General features: G+C 37.6%; 6 protein-coding genes across 6 annotated transcripts; 2 read left to right on the top strand and 4 right to left on the bottom strand.

The window, feature by feature from the left end:
* The first annotated feature begins 4,259 nt into the window (after window positions 1-4,259).
* LOC143428414 (uncharacterized) lies at window positions 4,260-6,441 on the top strand. Its single transcript, XM_076903249.1, has 3 exons — window positions 4,260-4,412; window positions 4,504-4,629; window positions 4,705-6,441. The coding sequence occupies exons 1-3, from the start codon at window positions 4,260-4,262 to the stop codon at window positions 6,379-6,381; spliced, it is 1,956 nt and encodes a 651-aa protein (XP_076759364.1). The 3' UTR covers window positions 6,382-6,441.
* LOC143428417 (ornithine aminotransferase, mitochondrial) lies at window positions 5,585-8,350 on the bottom strand. The gene is made up of 5 exons (XM_076903252.1): window positions 7,921-8,350; window positions 7,556-7,860; window positions 7,247-7,447; window positions 6,808-7,033; window positions 5,585-6,709 (listed from the first exon to the last, which is right to left on the bottom strand). The coding sequence occupies exons 1-5, from the start codon at window positions 8,294-8,296 to the stop codon at window positions 6,543-6,545; spliced, it is 1,275 nt and encodes a 424-aa protein (XP_076759367.1). The 5' UTR covers window positions 8,297-8,350; the 3' UTR covers window positions 5,585-6,542.
* A 974-nt stretch (window positions 8,351-9,324) lies between these two features.
* On the bottom strand, window positions 9,325-11,495 carry LOC143428415 (ornithine aminotransferase, mitochondrial). The gene is made up of 5 exons (XM_076903250.1): window positions 11,280-11,495; window positions 10,825-10,977; window positions 10,425-10,729; window positions 10,009-10,339; window positions 9,325-9,918 (listed from the first exon to the last, which is right to left on the bottom strand). The coding sequence occupies exons 2-5, from the start codon at window positions 10,882-10,884 to the stop codon at window positions 9,325-9,327; spliced, it is 1,290 nt and encodes a 429-aa protein (XP_076759365.1). The 5' UTR covers window positions 10,885-10,977; window positions 11,280-11,495.
* Window positions 11,496-12,393: 898 nt separating this feature from the next.
* LOC143427902 (uncharacterized) lies at window positions 12,394-13,590 on the top strand. Its single transcript, XM_076902408.1, has 3 exons — window positions 12,394-12,572; window positions 12,654-13,343; window positions 13,430-13,590. The coding sequence occupies exons 1-3, from the start codon at window positions 12,510-12,512 to the stop codon at window positions 13,586-13,588; spliced, it is 912 nt and encodes a 303-aa protein (XP_076758523.1). The 5' UTR covers window positions 12,394-12,509; the 3' UTR covers window positions 13,589-13,590.
* Window positions 13,591-13,694: 104 nt separating this feature from the next.
* Window positions 13,695-15,265, bottom strand: LOC143428418 (putative methyltransferase-like protein 25). Its single transcript, XM_076903253.1, has 4 exons — window positions 14,617-15,265; window positions 14,182-14,533; window positions 14,011-14,108; window positions 13,695-13,930 (listed from the first exon to the last, which is right to left on the bottom strand). The coding sequence occupies exons 1-4, from the start codon at window positions 15,181-15,183 to the stop codon at window positions 13,697-13,699; spliced, it is 1,251 nt and encodes a 416-aa protein (XP_076759368.1). The 5' UTR covers window positions 15,184-15,265; the 3' UTR covers window positions 13,695-13,696.
* Window positions 15,219-15,849, bottom strand: LOC143428419 (uncharacterized). The gene has a single exon (XM_076903254.1). The coding sequence runs from the start codon at window positions 15,750-15,752 to the stop codon at window positions 15,345-15,347; it is 408 nt and encodes a 135-aa protein (XP_076759369.1). The 5' UTR covers window positions 15,753-15,849; the 3' UTR covers window positions 15,219-15,344.
* Window positions 15,850-15,959: the final 110 nt, after the last annotated feature.

Below are 15,959 nucleotides of genomic sequence, written 5' to 3' on the forward strand. Positions count from 1 at the left end.
CCACCGCGCATATTTCCACGGTTATCTACCTGTTGCCGCGTACGCGACGTTCGGCAGGCATTCTGCGGTATAAAACAATAAGCAAAAAAGGAAAAGTTAGCGATCGATGAAGGAAACGCGTTTCCTACTCGAACCGAGTTGTATCGTTCAAACTAAAAGAGTGGTTTCGATACATCGCGGTGATCGATAAGAGTTAATATGGATTCGCGTTTTCTTGCAATTGGAAAAAAGAGAGATGCAAGAGATGAGAAAAGGTGCAAGAAAATCAAAAGAATTCAAATATTCATCAAACCTTGAATGTGTCGCAGATTGCCAGGCTTCTTTCCTTTCGATAGGCTTCTTCATCACGGAAATTCTCCAAAGAATAATGTCGCCACGTCATTCTGGTTTGCACAACACCGGAATACCGCGACCTGTGAATCATTCAATTAATGGTAACTCGTTCGTTTCGTAATCTTCTTCTTACCGAATTAAAACTATGCGCACAGAAACTATGAAGATATGTATCGCCATTTTTTAATGTTATCGACAGTCTTTGTTATCGAGAATCATCGATTTATTGTGCACCTATCGATAGTTTCGATATTTTCTCTCGTAATTGTAGGTAACGTGGGAATTTCGAAAAAGTACATGGCATCAGGAGATATTTAGGTTTTCATTTTAAACGGATCAATTGTCTATAATAATCGACGTATTTTATAAACTATCAATCGCAATCGATATTTCTTCGGCCGTAACACCGTAGCACAAAGGCACCAAGGCTATGTAGGTACATCGAAACATTCTCTGTTCATATTTTTCGTTTGTTTATGTTTTTTGTCAGCCAGTTGCCTTCTCGAACAAATAAAGAACTTCGGTTCATATCACGCAAAGGTAAAAATCAATATCTTCGGTAACCGACTACCGTCCTACTTGTTCGAAAGAGATAATTTACAGAAAATATTCAAAGAACCGCCTCGAACCGACCGATAATGGGCCACACCTTTCGCGAGAAATAAGGCATAATGCAAACTGTGTATGTAGGAAGATTCATCGACCAATTGAACCGAATATGTACACACAAAAGTGTCATAATTTTATTTAGGACTAGAGCGCACATTGTACATAACTTAATCTTAATTAAAGAGGTAGAAGTATATACTAAATTCGCAAGTTTATGTCCTTTTTTACAAACACCATTGGCGGCTAATGAATTTTTTCTAGCCTATAATGTGGACTAGCCCTTAAGGTCTCTCCCTTTTTTCTATGTATAGCCCGTCGATTCGCGTGTGTCGCTCGACTAAATCTTTATACACGACTAGCTTCTGGGCTAAACGAAAAACGCGATCTTTGTTTGTTGAAACACATCGATAACGAAATCCATTTACCGTCCCACGTTCGAAATCCGTTGAACAACCACAAACGAAGTAGCGACGAGTACGAAGGAACGAGGGGTTTATAGCGGCGAAACTGTTTCGAATCGAAAGGATTAATGTCATTCGTGACCAATTCTGTTTCATGTTCGGCTCGCAAATTAGATTCGAAATCGGTACTTTGATTTGCATACGAGAACCACAACCGTGGCATCGCACAGCGTGCACATACATACAGACGCTATTCGTCGTCACATCGGCGATTCACTCGATCAGTTTTTATATCGTACTATATGGGACTCTCGTCGAAAGATAAAAAAGTGAAGAAAAAAAAGACACCAATTGGAATGGAACCGCGGTTTCGAATTCAATCTTCACACGGAAGCTGTGTGTACACGTCCACGCGAAAACGGTTCGTTTGATATTCCTGGAAAGTGTAATCGGTCGCGATCGTTTGCGTCGCGGGAGCATTCGGTTTATCAGCAATTTCGATCGTTTTCCGGTTAATCGGTAAACGGTGGATGTGCCCGAGTCTATCGACCCGAAAGCCCATTATCGGTCGTATTCCCAAAGGACTACCTGCTAGCCACGGCTTGAACAACCTCTCGCTTTCCCCGAAAGCTATTTCCCGCGAGCCAGCATGGAACAACCTTTACCTATGTACTGTAGCTATTTCACCATGGTTGGCTTTTCGTTAACTCCTAACTTTCGAGCAGTCAAAAGTACAAAAGGATCTAACTAATCGGACATCGCACTGTTCGCGGAATTCCTGAATCTCTAATTACAAATTGGTAATTGGCCCGTTGCAAGTCCTCTCGCCTTACCCATCTACATTCGTTAGGTTCGATAAGCACACTTTGTCATCCAGTTTGCGCTCCGTCCCTTCGACTTTCATTAGGTTGCGGAAAAATTAGAGCACAGATGGGCGTGGACGGCCGGTAGAAGCGACCATTAACGGGTCTCGTTGCAATTACGCGCGTGAACTTTCTTATATAATAACTTGCAGCTACTCGCTTATCGCACATCCCATTTTGTCTCTTGTCGCAGTTTTCTCTATTGTTTATCCTGTAAATATGATTTCTAAAATAAGTAAAAGATCAAAGAAAAAGATAAAAAGCTGTATATATGTTTATTAGTAAAAGAGAAGTCATTAACTGCCCCATGTTCATCGTCAAGTATAAGGGTTGCAATTTGTCAGCCACATTTAATGTTAATTTTTACTGAGAAGAAAAAGATTGTATGAAGGAAAGAATGGAAATATCTGCTCTCTGTTAATTAGAATCACATACTCGCCGTGTTACTTCGATTCATCATTCAAAATAGTTTTGGGCCCAATTTCTGCAACTCTGAAGCCTCGTTAGCATTTTCGTGTCACTCACAGCGTTACCAACAGCTGACTACAATAAGAATCATAAATTGGATGATTAGGATATTACAAATATATTAATGAAAAACGAAATATTAACATTGATATAATTAATATTAATTTCGCCCTATAATCCAATATATTTTGTAACTATTTCTTTGTCCAATGCGACATTATCGATTGGGAATGTTAGAGAACAACGCTATTGCGCTGATAAAGGAATATTATACAGTCGAACGAAAATAATATAAGAAATCCAAGTGTTTCTCGAATTCCTCTAAAATTAATAACAGATGTCTGTCAGAAGGTCGCGTAAAATGTTCTCGGTCATTTTCACATATATTTTTGTTTAATTTTCATTATAGCAACATTTTTTAATTAATTTGAAAATGAAAATTCATACGAGGCTAACGAGAACAGACAAGTCGAACTATTCCGCAAACAATTTCAAGATAATGAATAAAAGTTCAAATATTGAACATCACGCGCAGTAAAATTGATGATCCGTCTATGTTGCGTTAAACTATATTATGTTTCTGTAATCGCGTTGGGTTCATCCTGATTGTTACTTATTTAATCGCTGATATTTTATCAGCTATATTATTTATCGAATTTCTATTATACCAATAGTTAATTAAATTGCGTGTATAAACGATAGAATTAATGGGTGGTGATTGAAATTATAGGTTGGAGGGCGGCAGTACGGAAACCAAATTACGCGAATACCTGCGGCAATTTCCAGCCGCTAAAGCTGTTACTCTCCGCTGCGATATTGCTCCGTATGATCCATTCGAACGAGGAAGAAAAATCTTTTATATATAGTTATGTCACAGAAACAGTGATAGACATTCGAAGAAAACTATTTTGTTTTACGACGCACGGGTAAAACTTTACGGCGGACAAACACGAAAACGAAATATTAGATTTTCACGGAGCTGGAATAATGGAGTGGAGCCGACTTCGCGTTCATCCATTGTAATGTCAATATCGATACGTTGCATCGATCGCTTTAAAACAGCTTTGAATAGAAATCATACACGGTGTACGATCGATGCTACGTCGGTTTTCTACCAGTTAACTTTTATCTAACTTTTCAAGCTGCCTACTCGAGTTTCTATGCAATACTACCTGTGCACACATGAACTTTATCTATACGCAAGTCTATCTACGATACAAATCTACCTCGTTTCGACCTTATTCAGAATAAACTGATTATCATAATTATACACAAGTTACAAAGAAACATTGTTAAAAATGTAAATACTACCATCCATCTCTCCGTAATCTTTTTAAAGATCTTTCACCGTCACTTTTAAACAGAAATTATTTTACACAATTTTCGCAAGAAGAACGAATACGATGAAGACGAAAAACAAACTAACCGTGCGTCTTAGGAGAGCGGGAAAGCAGTTTTGATCGTTTGGCGACATCTGTTACTTAAAAGTCGAAATTATTGGATAAGTTAACGAAAGAGGGAGCAGGTCGTACACATCAAAACAAGATCCTAACCTAAAGAATTACGAGAGTATTACGACAATACAATGTTCATTGTTACGAAAGAAATAGACAGCGAGAATATCAGTAAATTATGCCGTACGTGTCTGAGAGAAGACGGCGATAAAATGGTTTGCCTATTCGTCGGGCCAGCTGGGTCGTCCCTTGCTGCTAAATTACGATCTCTTTCGTGCCTCGAAGTAATAAACACTTTCATCGAATTCGCAATCTTTTAATTGGCACCGATCCGGAGACTTGATTTTGTTACGTCTGTAATGCGTGTTTCATCAGGTCTGGCAGGGCGATGGTCTACCAGAGAAAATGTGCGACCGTTGTGTAACCAGAGCGGAATCTGCTCTATTATACAGGGAGCAATGCCGTGCGGCGGACAGAGCTTTAAGACAAGCCGTTTTAAAGGTATTGATATACCTAGTTGACCTTTAATTAAGATGCTGGATCTTTGAAATACAATCGAGTAACAAATATTCATAGGTTTCCGGTCTTACTTCGTACGCAACGGTATCAGGCTGTAAATTATACCAACAAAATCAAGGTTTTGTACCGCTTCAGAATTCCCATAAAACCTTGAAATGCATAGAATGCGGGGCAATATTCACAAACTATCAGGAACTTTGTGCTCATAGTAGACTGCATTTACCTTTTGTTCAAGATGACATACCGATGCAGCATATGCACATAGTGGAATCACAAAATCCATATTTCAATCTTAATTTTAGCCATCTAAGTTCAAACTTAGCTAATGAAAACATTCAACATTCGCAATTGTCCCCATTGATTAGGTCGAACGTGATGCAAATGATCCCGAACAGTGAAAACCCTAGCCGAGCAGCTTGTGCTTTACACTGTTCTTTGTGCAATCGTACATTCACCAATAGAACTCAATTAATAAGTCATAGTATTACCCACAGTACGGAGAATATTGAAGTACCATGCGATAATGAAAATATAGACATTTGTGAGAACTCCAATCAAATTCCACAGAATTTAAGCTACGAAAGGTCTATAAATTCCGTCGGAAATTCCATTCAAAATTTATCTTATCATAGATCAACGACAAACGATAACAACGAAATGCAGAGTTTGGGCTTTCCCGAGAACATGGATCTAGGAGAAGACGTTCGAGAGGGTACTCCTCAGCGCGTGCAGAATACTGCGATACCTGATTCAGAAACTTACAACATAGCTGATTGTCGTGCGATAAGATTCGCGAAAAGTCCCGAAAGTACGGATAATAGAGAGAATATCGACAGATATCAATCGTGCACTTCAGATCTTAATTATAAGCAACAAATTGAGAACGAGCACTTGGGTCAAGTCCAACGTGTACAGGCAAAGAAATACAAATGCGACGTATGTTCCAAGTTATATTCTCAAAAATCGAAATTATTAACACATCGATTGTCTCATTCTGGTCAACAACCGTTCAAATGCCCAAACTGCGAGAAAGCTTACTCCTCGAAAAGCAAATTGAACGCGCACATGCGATTACACACAAAGACCAATGTACATTCCTGCAAAATGTGTGACAAAATATTCGCGTATCCATCCTACTTACGCGAACATCTGAAAACGCATAAACGAAGTAACAATGACAATAGTAATAGCAACAATAACAATAGCATGAGAGTGGAGGAGACTAAAGCATTCGAATGCGTTAGCTGTAAGAAGACGTTCCGGCTCTTAAAAAATCTGAGAGCCCACGAACGACTTCACACTGGAAAAGATTTAGTGCAATGCGAAATATGTGACAAAACTTTTAGCCAAAATTACAATCTAAAGATTCATCTACGAACACACAAAGCAACGAGACCGCACAAATGCGAGTATTGTAACAAGTGTTTCGTTCAAAAAGGTAATCTCGCGGAACATTTGAGAATTCACACAAAAGTGAAACCGTTCGAATGCAAAATATGCGGGAAACGTTTCTCGCAGTCGAGTCACTTGAAAAATCATAAGGCGAGTCATACCAGTGTCAGGCAACATCAGTGTCGACTATGCGGGAAACGATTCAAATTGGCGAATCACTTGAAGAGACATTTAATTTTACATAATGGAGCAAAATCATATAAATGCCATCAGTGTAATCAATTGTTCTCACAAGCGTTTAGTCTTACTAGGCATTTGAAAAGGCACGAGTCACACACGTAATTTACATGTATACAACTTTTATACTTCATACTACAGATAAACAATTCTATTTATATTATTCTTATTTATTTTACTTTGGCATAACTAACTGTTTTTTATTCTACTTTTAGATAATTATAAAAAATATTTGGTATTGACGCGCTATAACGTGTTTAACATATTTATTTATAATTGTTAAGAACAGTAGTTAGTATACTAAGACCTTCTTCGAGTTGCTCTTTGGTGATCGTAAGCGGTGGCGATATTCTGAGAATTTGTCCATGAGCAGGTCTTGTCAACAAGCCAGCTTCTTTCAGTTTCAAGCAAATATCCCATCCTTCGCCAAACTCTGCGAAATATCGGCAAACAATAACAAATAGAAATCAAACAGGCACCGATGGTTGTTCCATAAGCTTCAGAACGACGCTCCTCGGATCTAATAAATACCTTTGTTGATTACCAAACCAGCCAACAAACCACGACCACGAAATTCCACCGCTATATCTCTTGGAACTTTTTCTAATTTTGCCCGTAGAACTTCTCCGAGTTTTCGTGCGTTGTCCGCAAGATTTTCCTCCTCCAAAATCTTAACTGCTTCCAAGGCGACTCGGTTCCCAAGCGGACTTCCGCCAAAAGTGCTTCCGTGGGAGCCAGTTTCCAGGCACATTATTATCTAACGAGATGGTTATTCTCAATCTTGGTTTCAAAATAGATATAATCGTATATCAAGCTTGTATTTAACGCGTACAGTTGGATGACGAAACTTTGAGCTCATAGTTTAAATTTCAACAACATTTGTATTAGATAAAATCGTAACGGCTGGGACTCGTTCGCTTGTCGACTTTTGGACGCTCCTATCGAATGAGCTGCTTCACGCTATGTTTACCTGTTCGTCTGCTAAGATACCGGAAACAGGATACATTCCTCCCGACAATGCTTTTCCTAACACGAGAATATCCGGCCTTTGATTCTCGTGATCGACCGCCAGTCGTTTGCCTGTTCTGCACAAACCAGTTTGAACTTCGTCCGCTATCCATAACACGTTATACTTGGTGCACAAATCCCGAACGCCTTTCAAGTATCCGTCCTATCCAAGAACAAACCAGAATATATATATATATATATTTTTTTTTTTTTGAAGAGGCTTTGTATCTTACATAATATGTCGATTTTATGATGAACAAAAACCGCTCACATTAGGTACTATAACGCCAGCCTCTCCTTGAATAGGCTCCATCATGAACGCGCAAACAGTTAGGTCCTGTTGAAATTTCTGTTCCAACGCGTTGAGGTCGTTGTACGGTACCTTGTCGAAACGTGGTACGTAAGGCCCAAAATCGGTGTAGCAATTTGGGTCTGTCGAGGCAGACAACGCGGCTATAGAACGTCCCCAAAAGTTGTTTTTCGCAAAGACAACGGTCGCTTGTTCCTTAGGTATCTTCTTAACTCTGTAACCCCAACGTCTAGCTACCTTGATAGCGGTGTCCCCTGCTTCAACTCCTGTAACAGGAGGAATACATCTACTATTTCTATTTTTCTCTCCCTTTCTAGGTATCTTACCAGTATTCATGGGCAGAAATTTGTCCCATTTGAAAAGTTTAGTCAAGTACTCTCCCAATTCGCCGTGAGGCTCCGAATAGAACGCTCTAGACGTATGGGCGATCTTTGTCGCCTGCTCCTTCATTACTTTTATCAAGCGTGGATGGCAGTGACCTTGGTTGACGGTCGAGAAACCCGCCAAGAAATCGAGATACCGTTTGCCCTCAACATCCCATACATGAACACCTTCGCCTCTTGCGAGGACCACTGGTAACGGCATGAAATGTCTGCCACCGTACTTGTTGTCTCGCTCGATCAATTCTTGCGAGCTTAGGAGCCTCTTGAAATTCAGTTCCTTCGTCAAACGAAAGATTCGCAATCTTGTAGTCGGTTCCATCCTGACACTCGCGGCAGCAATAAGTGCAATCTTTTTATCACTACGTTTGAATTCATAGTCGGTTATACCGTTTATATATCGTTATGACGAGGAAAAGTAGGGGAGATGTGTACCGTTTATTAACACGGAATGTTTTTGTATACAGTTGATACGTCTCGGCGGGATTTAGAATAAATGCTACGATGCAGCCCAAAAACTGTGATATCTGATAATGAAGTGGCACGAAGCATCGTTTACCGCGGCGCCAACGCGCTAAGCCAAACGAAAAACAGCAAACAATATAGAGCAATCTGATGTAGTCGTAAAGATACGTATGCGTCGAATGATCGCAAACATGCCTTTCCTCTATCTTTTTTTTTATTTGTTATTTCGTAAGAGAAATTTGTAGTTATAATATGTCGCCAATCAAGTAAAGATGACATAAATTATGAGACTCCTGAACAAGAGGAGGATTATTCGATAAAAAAACATCGCTGCGTTTTTTATCGTATCGAACTGTTTTATCACTTTATTCTTTATAGAGTAATATAAAATCGATTATTAGTTACGATAAGTCCACATCTTGAGCATATCTTGAAAGAAACAATCGTTCATGAGAAGTTTTAACGTTCATTCGCTCACACACATAACAGCAGATATTGTCACGAGTTTGAGTCAATACCCGACGTCTGGCGAACATCAGAATAAATATTGGTCGCCAGAATGCAGAATACAACCATATCATTAAGCTATTAATAACCAGTATGCAACTAATCGGACAACATTTCTCCCTCCGTAGTGCATGCGAGAGATAATGAAGCCATCGACAGCTTTAAGTATTGCCGGATGATGTTTTTTCGTTAAACTCGTTTTCAGTTTCATTTCATCGTTTTTCATCAGCCTGCGCACGGTATATCTAAATTTTACTTAATATAATGTCTATTTGTGCGACTGAAATGGGGTACATCGATTCGTAATGAAGTGTAAGTTCATTTGTAAAATATTTGTGTAAATTTACTACTTTTAATTTAGTGTAAATGCGATGGAAATTAATTAGCATATTTTGAAATTGTTCGGAATATGATGTCAGCGCATTCTCGTACTTGCGACTCAGTAATGACTAACGGTGGGGCCAACCTGATTATGTGACCGTGCGTTGGTTTCGCGAGCAAACCCTCGTCTTTCATTTTCAAACATATCTCCATAGCATCAATATTCTCTTTAATTACGATCGCATTAAGAAGACCCTTGCCGCGAACAAGAGTGACCACATTTTTTGGAAGTTTTTCGAGCTCGCTTCTGAGAACACGACCAAGCTTTTCAGCATTCTCCGCCAGCTTCTCGTCTTCGATCACACGAAGTGCTTCAAGAGCTACTCTACACCCTAGAGGATTTCCACCGTAAGTCGAGCCATGTTCCCCTGGCTTTATGGTCAGCATCACCTGATCGTTAGCCAAAACACCGGAAACTGGATAGAAACCACCTGATAAAGCTTTTCCAAGGATCAGAATGTCCGGTTTTACATTTTCGTGATCTACAGCCAATCGCTTTCCCGTCCTGCCTAAGCCTGTTTGTACCTCGTCGGCTATCCATAGAACGTTATGTTTCGTACATAATTCTCTGACTCCTTTTAGGTATCCGTCCTTAAAAAAAAAAACCAACGTAAAGGAATATGGAAAAATACTCGATGGGTAATACAGAAGCGTACTAATGAAACAACGTATTTGGGATACCTTTGGCACAACAACACCAGCTTCTCCTTGAATCGGTTCTACCATGAAAGCGCAAACGTGAGGATCAGCTAGAATTTGTTGAAGCGCAGCGAGATCGTCGTATGGAACGAGCTCGAAGCCAGGCATGAATGGACCAAAACCAGCATAACTACTCGGATCCGTGCTAGAGGAAACCGCGCTGAGCGTTCTACCCCAAAAGTTGCCTTCCGCGAATACGATCTTTGCCTGATACTGAGGTATACCTTTGCATGCGTAACCCCATCTACGCGCCAGTTTACAAGCGGTTTCACCACCTTCCACTCCAGTGTTCATTGGTAACCATTTCTGATATCTGAGGATTTCAACATTCCATTAACGTCATTACGTACTACGTACTAGATGCGAAAGTAGGTATTATGACTCACATTGTTGCTTACCCGAAAAGTTTTGTAACGTACTCCTCGAACTCCCCTAACGCATCCGAATAAAATGCTCTCGAGGTAAGCGTCAAAACTTTCGCCTGATTGATCAGTGCCTTGTAAATTCTTGGATGGCAATGGCCTTGATTGACGGCAGAGTAAGCGCTCAGAAAATCGTAGTAACGTTTGCCTTCGACGTCCCACATGAAGACTCCTTCCGCTTTGGATAACGCGACGGGAAGGGGATGATAGTTATGGGCACCGTACTTCGATTCCCGTTCAAAAACTTCTTGCGACGTTATGGTTCGACTACTACTTTCTGCCTATAATTAGTATCAATAAAGAAAATATGTATATTACATTACGAGATTCTATGTTTTTCGATATGCCCAGTATTGGATCTCTGGGATCTGCTTACCTGGCAGAACAGACCCAAAATATTCCTCTTGGGTACTCCCGTGATTTTTCTAAACATCATTATGCTATATGCGTACTTTTGTGTTAATAACAATGAGAAAAGCTACTTTGCGTGAAGATGATCTATCTCTTGATCCAATCTGCGTGTTAATCTCTATAATTCAAATGTAAAATTGCATTTTTAAGTAAGCGATATCATATTACGAGACAATAGATAAGAAATAATATTAAACTATTATGCACTCAACGCTACTATCGTTCATAATCGCTTATGAAAGTGATTACAACTTAAAACGGTGCATATGACTCATTAAAAGAGAAAAAATGGAAAAACGTCTCTCTGTTTACCAATGAAATAATCTCAATTGCATCGTTATCGATGTAGCAAAACAGCGTATTCAAATTGATCAAATTGAAACCTTGTACTAGTTTGAATTACTACCTTTTTATCTATACCTTTACTGAAACTGATGATTAGTCGTATTAACGGGACCTAAACTTTGCTACCAGTGACTGATGCATCAACGATCGACTGCTCCATACTTACTTTTCCTTTTCCTAGTGTGCTCCGAAAGAATACTTTCTTTCTCTCCAAGTCTCCCTCTCGAACTAAATTTTTCTTGCACTAAACTTTTCCAAACGGTCAGTCAAATTCGAATGGACACGATGTACTGAGTGTTCCCCAACGTGTCTACTCTTGTCATACAGCTTACTCTACTCGTTTCATCACGACACCGGTTCATGGGATCACGTGTACTCTTCATATCGGAGATAAGAAAAACGATATAATTATGCGGCCTATCAGCAGTAAAAGGAACTGGCCTGTTCCAGTCCAAAATCCTCGGCTATTTGCATTCGAAGATAAATGCAGCAAAGTAATAGTCTCTGACTAAACCCGTCGTTGAGTCAAACGTATTCCAATGCACAATATCTCTGCAATATTTCAATTACACTTTGCAATTGATTTTCGGTACAATAAACCGTTCAATATTGAAATTATTACCATCTCAGAAGCGAATAGAAATCTCTATATCTGCGATTACTCTTATCGCTATACTTGAAAACAATATATTCTCACGAGCCCTATATATCGTTAAACGCTAAGTTACCGTTATACAGCGGGTTTGCCTCTTCTTTCTTTCTTTCATTCTTATTAAATGGCTGTGAACGAGAAGTATAGTTATATGTATAGGCTAGATATTTTAAATCAATCTGTACATGTCGCAAAAATGTAAATCATACTTATATATTATTTAAACTAGACTACTTACATATACTTATCTACTTTCTAAAGTATTTTTAAAATTAAGTTTCTTGGGTACTGTATTGTGAATGCACGCCATCTCTGTTAGAAAAATGAAAAAAGAACATTCCACAACTGTGATTATTTTTATGTTTGATAATAGTTTAACTGTCGAAACGTTTGTAAATTTCGTCACGAGTAAGCATAATTATGATATATATTCATATGTAAACCTTTGTACAATTGTAACCACATTTAATATAATTGTATAAATGTACCAGCTTTACCCGCCAAATTTTTATTGGCCATATCGCCATGTTTGTATACCAATCAAACGATCAATGGCGTAAGCCAAACACGCGTTAGTGGTCGCTCGTGGCACTGTACGGACGTTACGTATTTCGCAGTTTTTGTATGAAAATTTGCTTAAAAAGATCTTCAGCATGAGCGAGGACGAAGATTATGACAGTCTACGAAAGAGAAACATAGCCGAAAGAAATGCCATTGTAAGTAATTTCGTATACGATTCAAATTGCTAACCTGTAGTTAACCAATGACCTGATTGTTTACATTTAACCGATTTTCAGTTTGCCGAGTTCTTTAACGATGTAAAAAAGCAAGCGAAAGAAATAAATGAACTGGAGAAGAAGTACAAATATAAAGAAAATATAGAAAATGAACCGCCGAAAAAAAGACGACGCAAGACTATTTCCGGTTCTGTTGACAGTAATGTTAGAATTAGAAATGTAAAAGTTGAATTCCATAAAAAATATAATACTAGAAGTAGAACGAAGAATCGTAATAATGACGATTCGAATATTTCCTATTATAACGAAGAAGATTCTCATAAGCCTAGAGATAACAGACCTAAATTGCAAGTTTTATTCCCATGGGCGAAACCTTTCCAGCGATCGATTGATTTAATGAAAATGGGAGTCTGCGATGTAGACCAGGAAGAAGAACAATTTGAACATGACGATTTGTTTGACGTTACAAAAAAAAGAATTGAGCATGTAAATAAAACTCCATACGATCCAAGTAGTATACCATCTGTTGATGAAATTACAGATGAAATGCTCAGCAATATTGCGGAAAAAAGTTCTACGAAACAGTATTGTAAAATTAATGGGACAAGCTGCCATCAATGTAGACAAAAAACATTGGATACGAAAACAGTATGCCGCTCTGGTGAATGTATCGGCATACGAGGGCAATTTTGCGGACCTTGTTTGAGGGGAAGATATGGTGAAAGCGCTGTTGAGGCATTAAAAGATCCGGTACATTTTATATTCTTACATGTATATGTTTACTTTTGATCCATTTCTTTTCTGCATTTATTTGTTTTATTGTCACAAACTTCTAGGATTGGGCTTGTCCACCATGTCGTGGTCTATGTAATTGTAGCATATGTAGAACAAGAAGTGGTTTACGTCCCACTGGAATTTTGGCACCTACTGTACAAGAAGAAGGATATTCATCTGTTATGGATTATCTTCAATGTACCGAAGACGACGACACGTAATTTTATTAACGATTATTAATCGGATAAGAAAATGATTTGATTGTTGATAAAAACCTTTTTTTATACAAAATTTTTCTACAAACGTAATAAATCCGTTTACTGCTTTTATTATTTTATTGCAATAATAGCATAACGCCTTGGAGATAACATAGGATCGAATAAACGCAATATTGCAAGTTTGGAGCACTGATTACTGTTCTGTAAAAATATAATTCTGTCCAACATAATCGCTGCTTCCAATACAAGACCCACGTGTACTCTTAGCATTTGGAATACATGAAACTTTTTCATTAAATGCGCATAATATTGGAATGTATTTGACAATACTTCCCGCGACGGTATCTAAAGGAATTTAAGCATTCTTTTAAAAAAGGAAAAAGCTATGCAATTAGAAAACACTGATAATAATATAACTGCTCTACCTTTTCCAAGCCTATCCCAATTCTTGAAAATGCCCATTGAGCATAACTTGGAAAGTCGTGTAAAGGTCCTCCACGACCTACTCTAGCGTTATAAATACCTGTTGAAAAGAAGAATAATATATAACATCTAAAGTATGCAAAAAGAAGTACACGTTATAAACAAAAATATACCCAACGAGTGAAGAACTACTTGTAAGATTGCTCTGTAGAATAACGATGAAGACACAAATTTGTTTTTCATGCTTCTTTCAACAGACTGTTGAGCTAACATTCTAGCATTTTTAGAAAAGCTCATTTTCTTATTAAATGTTTGATTTGTCAAATGATAACAACAAGGCACAATACACAAGATATTAATGTCTTTTGTAATTAAGAACGTTTTGATAATCGAATCAGTAAGAGCACCACAGGTATGCAAACCAGTTAATAAAAGATTTCTATTTATTTTCCAATCACAAAAATGTTGCTTCACCATTTTTATATAATCTGTTCCGTCATTTATTTCTTCAACAACATAATGTACCTAACAGAAAATATAGTTCATTCGTAGAATTTAATATGAAATTTTACCTAACAAAAGCATTTTTAGTACATATCTGTAGTTACCAGGCTTGGAGATAGAGTTAACTTCTTCTGTAATTTTTTTTGCCTACAAATTGCTCCGTTGCTACATAATTGCGAAGAATCGATTGCGAGCACAGGCACATTATGATTTTCTGCTAAGAATGTCGACAAATAAGCTTTACCAGCACCAGCATCTATTACTAAACTATCTGTTTTTGCAGCAATTGTTCCAATAATATTACCAAGACATTCAACCTCGTGCAGTTTCTTTGCATTTATAAATTCTCTTTTGATAGTTTTATACACACATTTATTCCAGTTACTAATGCCTGGTAATGTGTTTACAAAATCATTTGAATTTATTTCTGTAGAACACGATTGCAATGATAAACATCTTGCTTGCTTTATGAAATTATTTAATGCTGGATGATTATCATTTTCTGCCCAAGTAACTCCACTGAGCTCGTTCTTCTCTAATTCTAACCTTAACGCTTCTGGTAAACATGTCACCCATAAGTTTTCGGTAATAAAATCAACTATATGACAATTTATTAAATCGTTATAGGCATTGGTAAAATGTAAAATTTCATCAAAGTGTTTATTATACATAGCTATAATATTTGTACTAATTAACTTAATGCAATATTGTATCAGGTATTTTTAAACAATATGTCTGATGCGATTATGGTAAAAATGATAAACTTTAACGAATAATAATATCGTTTGACTTTTTGTTTATCTATTTATTAGCGTAACATTTTCTTATTTAATTAAAAATCAAATTTATCAGCTTCAGGATATAAAGAACTTATTTTTATAATGGAACAAAATCTGGCATACTTAAATTTAATATCATCTATGGTTTTTAATATATCTACTGTCTCGTCATTAGAAACAGGAAAATTGTAAATATCCTGTAAAAGTTCTTTTGCAATGTTTACACCTTTCTCGGAGTTACATTCGTTCGCATTTAGATATTGTTCCAAAATGCCACAATAATATCCTAATTGCGCGGCTAACAAACTAGCCCTATGATATCCAAGATGATAACCATCTACCAACTGCTTTTTACCAACTTCAAAGCCTTCTTCGTAACCTACAGACCGAGCATTTTCTTCAACGAATAATAATTCTTCGAACTTTTCATTTACATCCCTTTCATCTTCTTTATCCGACATAATATACACCAATATACACTCGATAAGTTAAATATTTTTGCAACTTTAGATTACAATCACTGTACCCAATAATTGCTCGTTTACTATTTCGTGTATTCATTTATTTCTAATCAACACTAGTGACATTCGAATTAATTCTAGTAACAAAGTCGCCGCTAAGAAAGAATGAAACATGTCTGCCAATCGTGAAGTCACTATCTACTTCGT

This window comes from Xylocopa sonorina, chromosome 10 (genome assembly GCF_050948175.1).
Source record: "Xylocopa sonorina isolate GNS202 chromosome 10, iyXylSono1_principal, whole genome shotgun sequence".
Lineage (NCBI taxonomy): Eukaryota > Metazoa > Arthropoda > Insecta > Hymenoptera > Apidae > Xylocopa > Xylocopa sonorina.

What these genes read in the sequence shown, in the direction of transcription:
- LOC143428415 (XM_076903250.1), bottom strand. Translation starts at nt 10,884, where the DNA reads ATGATGTTTAGAAAAATCACGGGAGTACCCAAGAGGAATATTTTGGGT. An exon ending in TTTTGGGTCTGTTCTGCCAG is followed by an intron (nt 10,730 to 10,824) that starts GTAAGCAGATCC and finishes TACTAATTATAG; the next exon opens with GCAGAAAGTAGTAGTCGAAC. An exon ending in TACGTTACAAAACTTTTCGG is followed by an intron (nt 10,340 to 10,424) that starts GTAAGCAACAAT and finishes TGAAATCCTCAG; the next exon opens with ATATCAGAAATGGTTACCAA.
- LOC143428418 (XM_076903253.1), bottom strand. Translation starts at nt 15,183, where the DNA reads ATGTATAATAAACACTTTGATGAAATTTTACATTTTACCAATGCCTAT. An exon ending in TAACTCTATCTCCAAGCCTG is followed by an intron (nt 14,534 to 14,616) that starts GTAACTACAGAT and finishes ATTTTCTGTTAG; the next exon opens with GTACATTATGTTGTTGAAGA. An exon ending in AGTAGTTCTTCACTCGTTGG is followed by an intron (nt 14,109 to 14,181) that starts GTATATTTTTGT and finishes TCTTTTCAACAG; the next exon opens with GTATTTATAACGCTAGAGTA.
- LOC143428417 (XM_076903252.1), bottom strand. Translation starts at nt 8,296, where the DNA reads ATGGAACCGACTACAAGATTGCGAATCTTTCGTTTGACGAAGGAACTG. An exon ending in CTGGCGTTATAGTACCTAAT is followed by an intron (nt 7,448 to 7,555) that starts GTGAGCGGTTTT and finishes GTTCTTGGATAG; the next exon opens with GACGGATACTTGAAAGGCGT. An exon ending in GTATCTTAGCAGACGAACAG is followed by an intron (nt 7,034 to 7,246) that starts GTAAACATAGCG and finishes CCATCTCGTTAG; the next exon opens with ATAATAATGTGCCTGGAAAC.
- LOC143428419 (XM_076903254.1), bottom strand. Translation starts at nt 15,752, where the DNA reads ATGTCGGATAAAGAAGATGAAAGGGATGTAAATGAAAAGTTCGAAGAA.
- LOC143427902 (XM_076902408.1), top strand. Translation starts at nt 12,510, where the DNA reads ATGAGCGAGGACGAAGATTATGACAGTCTACGAAAGAGAAACATAGCC. An exon ending in TAGCCGAAAGAAATGCCATT is followed by an intron (nt 12,573 to 12,653) that starts GTAAGTAATTTC and finishes ACCGATTTTCAG; the next exon opens with TTTGCCGAGTTCTTTAACGA. An exon ending in TTGAGGCATTAAAAGATCCG is followed by an intron (nt 13,344 to 13,429) that starts GTACATTTTATA and finishes ACAAACTTCTAG; the next exon opens with GATTGGGCTTGTCCACCATG.
- LOC143428414 (XM_076903249.1), top strand. Translation starts at nt 4,260, where the DNA reads ATGTTCATTGTTACGAAAGAAATAGACAGCGAGAATATCAGTAAATTA. An exon ending in GATCTCTTTCGTGCCTCGAA is followed by an intron (nt 4,413 to 4,503) that starts GTAATAAACACT and finishes GTGTTTCATCAG; the next exon opens with GTCTGGCAGGGCGATGGTCT. An exon ending in TAAGACAAGCCGTTTTAAAG is followed by an intron (nt 4,630 to 4,704) that starts GTATTGATATAC and finishes AAATATTCATAG; the next exon opens with GTTTCCGGTCTTACTTCGTA.